Here is a 9,937-nt window from a genome sequence, read left to right on the forward strand (position 1 = left end):
GCCGAAGCCGCCCGCTGCCGCCGCCGAAGCCGCTGCCGCCGCCGAAGCCGCTGCCTGCTCCCCCTCCCGCCCCGAAGCCGCCGCCGAAGCCGCCGCCGAAGCCACCTGCCGAGGCCGACGTCGTGCCGCCACTGCTGACCACGGCTGCAGGGGAGAGGACGGAAGGGAGATTAGCGCCCGGCGCCCACCTCCCTGTATCATAACTAACGACCCCCTGGGCCCGGGGTGATGGGCGGCTTTGCTCCTGGAGATCACTGTGAGCCATTCTAGTGGCATAAGGTACTCGCCCCATAGTGCTAAGTCATTAATGAATTTTCCAGTGGTTCCTTCTAGGGGTGTCTCCATTGGAGATGATCCAGAATTTCTCCTCCCATTAACAGGCTCCCTGCTGGATAGGCCCCCATCCTATATAGATCTATTAAGGGTGCCCTGAACCCAAAACAATGACAAAACCATATCTGCTGCCCCTTCCACCCACAGAAAACCTCTCCCAGTTCCCTAGAAATATATTTAAAGTAAGGTGCTACTGCCCTGTGTTAGTGTAGATATTTCAGAATCAGTTCTCACTGTCGTGGTTATTTTGGCTACTTACAGATGCTGACGGCACTCTGGCACTCTCCAGACATCCTGTAGGAGAAAGCAAGAGAAAGATAGCTCTGTCACAAAGCAAATTTCCAGCAATCTTTCATGGATGAAGGTGTTGAACAGCAACGAGAACTGAATTCAGGGCCAGGCAGATCAGTACCCTTCCCGCACCCTTCTGTGGGCCGGAAGAGACCCCTTGCGCGATGGTTGCCCATGCACTTCAGCTGCCTATGGAAGAGAATGGGCTGCTGAAAGCAAGTGCGTCCCTGCAAGGCCTGTGCCAGGTGGGAGCCTCTACACCGCTGGGCTCCGTTCTCATTTACTTGGTTACGTATCTGGGCCGCAGCTCGTGCCTTAGGTCAGGGAAGGTGGGGAGATGGAATTAGAGGCCCACCTGCACTCCTCGCCCTCCAGCAGCTTCCTGTAGGTGGCGATCTCCACGTCCAGGGCCAGCTTGACGTTCATCAGCTCCTGGTACTCCTTCAGCAACCGGGCCAGGTCATCCTTGGCCTGCTGTAAGGCAGCCTGCAGCTCTTGGAGCTTGGCGTTGGCATCCTTGAGAGCCAGCTCCCCGCGCTGCTCGGCCTCAGCGATGGCCGCCTGCAGGTTGGCATTCTAGGGCAGGGAGAGGCAGGGGAAGAGATGAGCCTAGGAGGAGGGTCCCAGACTCTCTGAGTCTTTCAATACCTTATCCCATAGCAAGCATCTTCAAGCCAGGCAACGTCACTCCCCAACACCTCTATCTTGTCTTCGTTTCCTGAGATATTTGCCCTATAGATTACCAGCCCTCTAGACTGGCTTGGTCTTTGAACTCCCTGGAGGCCAGTGCTGCCTGAGATGACCCCAGAAGTCCATTCCAGACCAGGAGCCCTACAATCCTCACCCCCAGCACCAACCCCACCCCCAGTCCCTCTAGGCACCAGTATCTACTGCCATCCCACCTGCTTCTTAACATTCTCAATCTCAGCCCGCAGCCTCTGGATCATTCTGTTGAGCTCCATGATCTCATTCTTGGTGCTCTTCAGGTCATCCCCGTGTCTGCCGGCCGTGGTCTGCAGCTCCCCCAGCTGGAAAACAGAAGGGAAGATGGGGTCTTGATGCAGCTTTGCCTGACTCGTTTCTCCATCCCTAACATCACCCACCCAACCTTGAGGGGCTTAGTAAGCGTTTGTTCAAATGGCATGGATTATGTTTCAGCAGGGACACTTCGGAGGCCGCAGGGAAGAGAACATTTGGGTTGCCGTGGTAGGAGTTCTCCCACCCTGTGGGCCCTGAACAAGCTAGAATCCATCCCACGTGGCCTGGCAGGGGACAGTGGAACCACATTCCACCAGGGGCGCTACTTTCTGCAACTGAACAACCATTAGAAAGACATCTCCAGAGAGTAGAACCAAGAGGAGTCCTCCCAGTGACCACAGGGGACTCACCACCCAGCAGTCCCTCTCAGAGCTGCCTAGCTCCCACCTTGGTCTGGTACAGGGCCTCGGCCTCTGCTTTGCTTCTCTGGGCGATGTCCTCGTACTGGGCCTTGACCTCGGCGATGATGCTGTCCAGGTCCAGGCTGCGGTTGTTGTCCATGGACAGCACCACGGACGTGTCACTGACATGGCTCTGCATCTGGGACAGCTCCTGCCCACACAGAGGGGCCTGTTAACTCTTGGGGCTCTGTGACAAGCCCACAGAGGCCCGGAAAGACTCCTGAACAGCAAACCCATTCTCTGACTCAAGTCGGAAAGTGCGTCTGCCCCACCCTGCCCCCCAGCCCCTCCGAGAACCCCATGTCTGCAGTCCATTCTACGGAACCCCAACAAGGGGCCCTCTCTCTAGGCTGTCTTCCTGGGCTCTAGATACCAGAGTGCCCCTGCCTCTGAGAATATCTCACCTTCCCCTGCACCCCTCTTAGGAGGTAACGTCCTCACCATACTGTAGAGGGTCGTCAGGAAGTTGGTCTCGTCCATTAAGGCGTCCACCTTGGCCTGGAGTTCCACCTTGTTCATGTAGGCCGCGTCCACGTCCTGAGAAAGACAGAAGCGTAAAGGCCTCATTCCTCCAAGGAACCAACAACGAACTGTACGTGCAGCAGGCAAGAGTCAGGACGGGCTGGCGAGTGACCGGTCCTTGTCCGAGGCTGGTCTGCACGTGAAGGAGTGACTCACATCCCCTTGGCATGGTTCAAAATGAAAAACAAATGAACCGACTCTTTTAGGGATCTTTCCAGACTATAATGCTCCTGGCTCCTGGTTTTTTTTTTTTTTTTTTGCTCTAACTGCCTGAAATTGTCAGCTCCGTGGCGGTGGTGTAAGAAGATTCCCCGCCTCAGCTGGACCCCTGTGCCCACGAGCCCCAGGAACCTCACACACAGCCCTTACCTTCTTCAGGGTCACAAATTCATTCTCGGCGGCTGTACGTTTATTGATTTCATCCTCATACCTGTAAGGATTAAAAAGTAATAGCTGAGGGGCGCCTGGGTGGCGCAGTCATTAAGCGTCTGCCTTTGGCTCAGGGTGTGATCCCGGCGTTCTGGGATCGAGCCCCGCATCAGGCTCTTCTGCTAGGAGCCTGCTTCTTCCTCTCCCACTCCCCCTGCTTGTGTTCCCTCTCTCACTGGCTGTCTCTATCTCTGTCAAATAAATAAATAAAATCTTTAAGAAAAAAAAATAGCTGAGTTTGGGTTTTGAGGTAGTCATAAACACCACTATTGTCCGAAACGGAACGCGCATCTCTCCATCCGTGTCCCTCCGCCACCCCACTCAGCCGAACACATCCTCCTTACCATCCCCCTATTCGTTAGGGGGACCGGCCATTCCAGTTTGTCCCAGCACACTGGCCTGGTTCTGGCACTGAAACTCCCATGTCCTGGGAAGCCCCTCAGTCCCAGGGAAACTGGGACGATTGGTCACCACACTATGAGTTGTCCCAGCAGCCTTCAGATCCTAGAACCAGAACCTTCCCCAACGTGGACCATGAGGAAGTGCTTCCCCAAACCTAAACTCATCCCACTTGCCATAACTTCACTCATCCTTGGGGAAGGAGGGCGCGTGGGCAGCCCAGTGAACCAAGCTGCTCTCTGTGAAAGTAAGGAGAGGAAGACAGGTGAGGGGACACCACGGCCAGCGGCAGGAGGAGCGCGGGAAGAGCTCGGACTCTGAGCCTGGGTGGCCCGTGGCAACTTCCTGCTCATGCGTCTGTCACTCACTTCTTCTTGAAGTCCTCCACCAGGTCCTGCATGTTCCTCAGCTCCGAGTCCAGGCGGCCCCTCTCCCCCAGGATGCTGTCCAGGTAACCCCGCTGGTTGCTGATGTAGCTCTCAAAAAGGGGCTCCAGGTTGTTGGTGCCGGTCGTGGCATTTGTGCCCTGCCGCTGCAGCAGCTCCCACTTGGTCTCCAGGACCTTGTTCTGCTGCTCCAGGAACCGCACCTGCAGTGCATCGGGGGACGCCGCGTCAGGCAACACGAGCGGCAGCGGCCCGGCGGGGGCCTCGGTTCAGGTAGGACTGAGCATCGGAATGTCCCCATCCCCAGCAGAAGGGCCTAGAAAGGATGTGAGGGAGGTCCCTACTGTAGCCGGAGAGGCTGCAGGCAGATGACTGCTTCAGTCGGGCCACTAAAGATGCAGCATGGTTTGGAAAGTTCCAGGAGGAGGAGAGACAGGTGGGGCAACTGGAGGTAGCCCCTGTCTGGAAGCAGAGTTGTGAAGATGACCGCTGGGTGTCCCCCGGGGACCTTGGGACTCTAGCCCAACCTCCACAAATACAGTAGGCTCTGCAGAAAGGGACTTGCTCCTCAGCAGCGTAGCTCCCGCCTAAAGCTCTCCTGACACTCAGCCCTTCGAAGGACATGCGTCACTGGGCAGTGACACTGATTGAAATGCCATAATCAGCATGACAGGAGGGAGCCCATCGGTGTAGGCTACCCTGGTCTGGAGGGCACCAAGCACCCTCTGTTCCTGACCGGGTCGAATTAGGGGTGCAGACTCTTGCCAGCTTCTCCGCAGACCTGTTGGGACTAAGGTTCCAGGCAAGCCTCTTTAATCCCTTCTCTAGGGCACCCACCTCCTTTGCCTGGCACAGGGACAAGGAAGGAACAGGCCTCCCAGAAAGCCTCAAAGGGCAGCTCATGCCCAAAAAATGCCCAGTCCTGGGTCAGACCCGTTCCTGTCATGGCTCTTGCCGTGTGTTGCCATTGCCGCCAGCCTAGGCCCGGACAAGGCAACAGTCGGGAGCCTTGAGCAGGGAGCCAGACAAGCAGAATTTGCGGATGTCCACTTCCAAAGAGGGGCCCACTGTCTTTCCTATTCAGGTGACCATGTAGGCAAACTCATCAGCCCTGAACATCTTCCCAGACCCTAGAGCTCTGCCTAACCATCCCGGTCCAGCCTGGCTCATCCAAGATTGATCCTAAACACTGTCTAAATGTCAAACGCTAAGTCCCAGCCTAGAAAAGGGGGCCCGGTCAAAGCTTCATCACCTTGTCGATGAAGGAGGCGAACTTGTTGTTGAGGGTCTTGATCTGCTCGCGCTCCTGGGTCTTGACCTGCCCAATCTGGGGGTCGATCTCCACAATTGAGGGGCTGCAGGAGGCTCTGGTTGACAGTCACTTCCTGGATTCCCCCAGGGAAGCCACCAGGACCAAAGCCACCAGGCCCACCAAAGCCACCGGGCCCACCAAAGCCACCAGCCCCTCCAAAGCCACCAGCCCCTCCAAAGCCACCAGCTCCACCAAAGCCACCAGCTCCACCAAAGCCACCAGCCCCTNAAAGCCACCAGCCCCTCCAAAGCCACCTCCCATTCCTCTGCCACCACCAAAGCCACCACCAAAGCCACCTCCATAGCCACCCCCAAAGCCGCTGCCACAGCTGCTACGCCCTCCCCCGAAGCCACCAGCCCGGGAGCCACCAGCCACGCTGATGGAGATGCTCTTGTTGCCGCCCAGGCTGTAGAGGCTGCGACTGCCAAAGCCGCCCGCTCCACCCCGGAGCCCACAGGCCCCTCCGCCGGCTCCCCCGGAGCGGGCCACACAGCTCATTCTGCTGCTGCCGGAGACCACGGCGGAGCGGCCCGAGAAGCCCTGGCTGCCGCCCCCAGACGTCTTGCAGACTTGTCTGTTCATGGTGAGAGAGCTTGACGAAGGAAGAGCACAAGAGTCAAGCAGGGCACCGAGAGTCAGAGGAAGAGGGAAGGGAACTGAAGACCTGTGCAGAATAAATCCCTTTATATATCTCAAGGAGGTGGCTGGGCTCAAACGAAGGAGAGATAATTACTCCCAAATAGTCATGGGTGGGGTTTGCCTCCAAGGCAATAAGTTTGTTCCAGGCTACTAAACACACCTTGAAAATAATCTGAAATGGTAAAAATGCTAAGGTGGCAGGCTTACCTGGCAGGGGGGTGGTGGCAGGCGTGCCCCATGCTTGGGCATGGCCACCTCCTAGCTTTGTCTGACAGGACTCAGGACGCACGCTCATCCCTGCCAGGTGCTCAGCGGCCAACTATCTGCCCTCAGCCGTGGAAAGAATGGACTGGAAAGTGGGCTGGGGAGGTTGTGGTCGTCTGGGTAATGGACACAGTGAAGCCCACCCAAAGACTCGGCACAAGTATCCCAACAGAAGGGGTGATTCGGTTCACTCCACAGTCAACACGTGGTCATTGAGTGCCCACTGTGTGCCCAGCTCTGTGCTGACCTTGGGAATGAAGTGATGACCTCTCTTCCTCCCTTCCTGGAAACAGAGCTCAGAGCCATGACAAAGCTGCCTCCCGGGCTCCCCCTCTATCCCAAGCTGCAGTTCAAGAGGCAATGGCTTTTGGGTTCATGACGGTGTTCTGAGAAAGAGGGCGGCTAGCACCTATGCGCTTTGATGAGACATTAGCAAAATTCAACGTGAGAAATGTCTGTTTGCTGGCTTGCTTGTTTTGAAACCCTCCCAGAGAAACTGTACATTATTCCACGTCTTGGTGCATCTTTAAAACTTCCTTTCTTGCTCCCCACATTTTTGGCACGTCTCTGGTTTCAGCCCAAGTCCCAGACGACTGGAAATTCAAACATCCATTCTACCACCTGTTCACCAAATTATTGACCGGTTGCCTAACTCGTGCCAGGCACTGTGCAAGGTACAGAGACTCGGTGAGCAAGACACACAGGGACCATTCTCGGATTGAGGGGCTGTGCTCCCAGGAGTCTGTGGCCTCGGTATCCAGACCCCACCCCCAGCCTCAGGAAGCCAGACCTGGCAGAGCCACAGGGCTGCCATACATGTCTGACTCCGAAAGCCTGAGAACCTGCCAGCCTGGTGTTTTTCAGAGGCTTAGGGACTGGGCTTGGCTTGTCCAAGAGGAAAGCGTTCCTGCCAGATTAGCCGCTTATCTCTCCAGGACGGGTCTTTTTTCGTTCTCTCCGCGGCACTTTAGGCCCTGCTAAGGGTGTGGCCTGTGCGGCTGCAGCAGGAGCCGCCGCAGTGGGGAGAAAGGAGGAAAGGACAGGGGCTTGTTCAGCGCTGGGTGGGGCTGGGAATGGCCCAAGTGCAGAGGAAATGAAATTTTCTTCTGTGGCCTGGTTCTCCCATTCTGTCCTTCTCTCTGCCATTTGTTACCCCCAGGCTACCCATCGTCTTGGCCCCTTCCCCCAGAATAAAGCCATACGCTTTCCAGGAGTTTACAGTCTTGTTAATGTACTGGACCCATTGGTTCTTAGCGCAGTGCTTGGCCAATAAAATAGATGCTCGTAAAAGTTGTTCGGTTGAATGAATCAAGCAATTAATCGACTGATGAATTCATGAATGAATTAAGCCTTTACGGATTACAACCAAATAAAACCAGGCAAAAGTGGGTTCAAATCCCATGACATGAGATAGCCTAAGCTCATTGAGATCGTATGCAGTTTAACAAAATATACATGCAAAATGAGTGTCTCCCCCTTTCCAGTGGAAAACTGTTGTAGAACCAAGCAATTAAGAATCACTCTATCACTCAAGCCCCTCTGATTGGGCAAAATAGGTGGAGGGGATTAAGAGGTATAAACTTCCAGTTATAAAATAAATAAGTCTCAGGGAATGAAAGCACTGCATAGGGAATATAGTCAATGGTATTGTAGTAACTTTGTATGGTGACAGATGGCAACTACGCTTATCCTGGTGAGCATTTTGTAATGTATGCAATTTCGGAATCACTATTTGCACACCTGAAACTAATGTGATATTGTATGTCAATTATACTTTAATTTAAAAAGAATCAATCAGGGGCACCTGGATGGCTCAGTCAGTTAAGCGTCTGCCTTTGGCTCAGGTAATGATCCCAGGGTCCTGGGATCGAGCCCCGCATCAGGCTCCCTGCTCTGTAGGGAGCCTGCTTCTCCCTCTCCCTCTGCCTGCCCCCACTCATTCTCTCTCTCTGTCTCTCTGTCTAGCTCACTCGCTTGTTCTCTCTCAAATAAATAAATAAAATCTTTTTTAAAAATAAATAAATAAAAAGAATCAATCAATCACAGAATCAGCTTGAAGTTCACTGGGTATTTGAGGTCCTACAATCTGCCCCTCGCCCAGTACTGGGATCCCCTCCCTAGCAGGTCTAAACTAGATCCCTGACCTTCCCCAGCCACTGGCCCAGGCTTAACGGCAAGTGAAATTAGCCCAAGGCCCAGAGGGTGGCCACACGTAGACACCCTCCTCCACTTTGCTCCCTCAGAAGAACCAGACTTTAAAGAATGAACCAAACCCAGAGCTGGGCCAGCCCCACCCCATGACTAAACATGACCAAAGCTGTTTAGATCTTCTGTGTTTCAACATCATTAACCATTGAAGATGGCCAATTACCTCTGCCCTTCTAGATCTCACAGGAACGGAGCTGGATGAATGGGATCTGTCAACTGTTTCAAAAAATGTATTGCAGGGGCGCCTGGGTGGCACAGCGGTTAAGCGTCTGCCTTCGGCTCAGGGCGTGATCCCAGCATTATGGGATCGAGCCCCACATCAGGCTTCTCTGCTATGAGCCTGCTTCTTCCTCTCCCGCTCCCCCTGTGTGTTCCCTCTCTCACTGGCTGTCTCTATCTCTGTCAAATAAATAAATAAAATCTTTAAAAAAAAATGTATTACAGGGGCACCCAGGTGGCTCAGTCAGTTAAGCGTCCAACTCTTGATTTCGGCTCAGGTCATGACCTCAGGGTCATGAGATCCAGCCCCATGTTGGGCTCGGCACTCGGTGTGGAGTCTGCTTGAGATTCTCTCTCTCCCTCTCTCTCTGCCCCTCCCCCCACTCATGCTCTCTCTCTCTCTCTCAAATAAATAAATAAATCTTTAAAAACGTATCACAAAAATTAGGCCATATTTCTTTTTGTTAATATTAAAAAGTATGCACTTTGAGGCCAAACAGACCCAGTGTTTACATTTTTTTTTTATGGAAGTTTAGCTGACGTACAACGTCATGTTAATTCAGGTGTACACAGACCCAGTTTTTAAGTCTCCGTTGTCATTGCACTTCCCTGAGCAGGGTTTAACCTCTCCAGGCCTCAGTTTCCTCGTCTGTAATTATTAATGTAACTAATAATTTCCTTGTCTGTAATGTATTAATGCTGAATCTCTCATAAGGCCATTGTCGTGCCTGGAAAGCACCTAGCACACTACCTGAGTTCAGGCCGTGTTCACGATCGTGAACTACTTTTGCCTGCACCCCACACAGAGAATTTCAGCTTTCGTGCCTGTCAAAAGAATCAATCACATAAAATGATGATTCCATTTGCACACATCCATGGAGGCCCCACAGGGAATGGGAGCACAGCTTAGGGTGGGTAGACAGAAATCATACCCAACGCCATGACTTGGGAATGAGAGGAAGCGGGGCCTTGGCTGCCAGCGGACCACAGAGAACCCAGTGAAAAATTTGGGGAGTGTTTACTGAGCCTAGACTCTCTCGGTCACCGTCTGATAGAAGAGTCTTCAAAGAGCTCACAGTCTAAACAAGCCAAACCAAGCAAGACTGGAAAACTGTGCTGTGTACTGGGTGTTGTGAGGGCGTGGACAGTCAGAAAACAGGGAATCACACAGGAAGGCTTCACGAAGAGACGTGGGCCAGAACTTTCAAGGAGGGCGGGATTAGACAGAAGGAAAGGCATTTCAGCGCAGGGGGCCATGAGCCAAGTCTCAGTGTTGAAAACAAGCGTGGTTGGATTCAGAAAGTGGCGACCATGGCGGATTTTTGCCATTTGTGGCTACAAGACATCTGTGAACGCCATTTCTACATTTCGGCCATTTCCCACATTGGGATCCCCACCTTCCTAGGGCAAAACCCAGAAAACGCCTTCCCGGAGTCCTTTGCAGCTGGAGGCCAGGAGGTGGCCTAGAGTCTTCCAGTGAGGTCGACCCTGGTGAG

General features: G+C 53.7%; 1 protein-coding gene across 1 annotated transcript in view; it reads right to left on the minus strand.

The window, feature by feature from the left end:
• KRT3 (keratin 3) overlaps positions 1 to 5,763 on the minus strand; it is a 6,194-nt gene extending 431 nt beyond the window's left edge. The window contains 11 exon segments of the mRNA XM_034644789.1: positions 3 to 144; positions 593 to 627; positions 980 to 1,200; positions 1,527 to 1,652; positions 2,050 to 2,214; positions 2,505 to 2,600; positions 2,955 to 3,015; positions 3,782 to 4,002; positions 5,052 to 5,144; positions 5,146 to 5,337; positions 5,340 to 5,763. Coding sequence (XP_034500680.1) covers positions 3 to 144; positions 593 to 627; positions 980 to 1,200; positions 1,527 to 1,652; positions 2,050 to 2,214; positions 2,505 to 2,600; positions 2,955 to 3,015; positions 3,782 to 4,002; positions 5,052 to 5,144; positions 5,146 to 5,337; positions 5,340 to 5,693 — 1,706 coding nt within the window. The 5' untranslated portion in view covers positions 5,694 to 5,763.
• Between the last annotated feature and the right edge of the window lie 4,174 nt (positions 5,764 to 9,937).

This window comes from Ailuropoda melanoleuca, chromosome 16 (genome assembly GCF_002007445.2).
Source record: "Ailuropoda melanoleuca isolate Jingjing chromosome 16, ASM200744v2, whole genome shotgun sequence".
In the NCBI taxonomy this organism is placed as follows: Eukaryota; Metazoa; Chordata; class Mammalia; order Carnivora; family Ursidae; genus Ailuropoda; species Ailuropoda melanoleuca.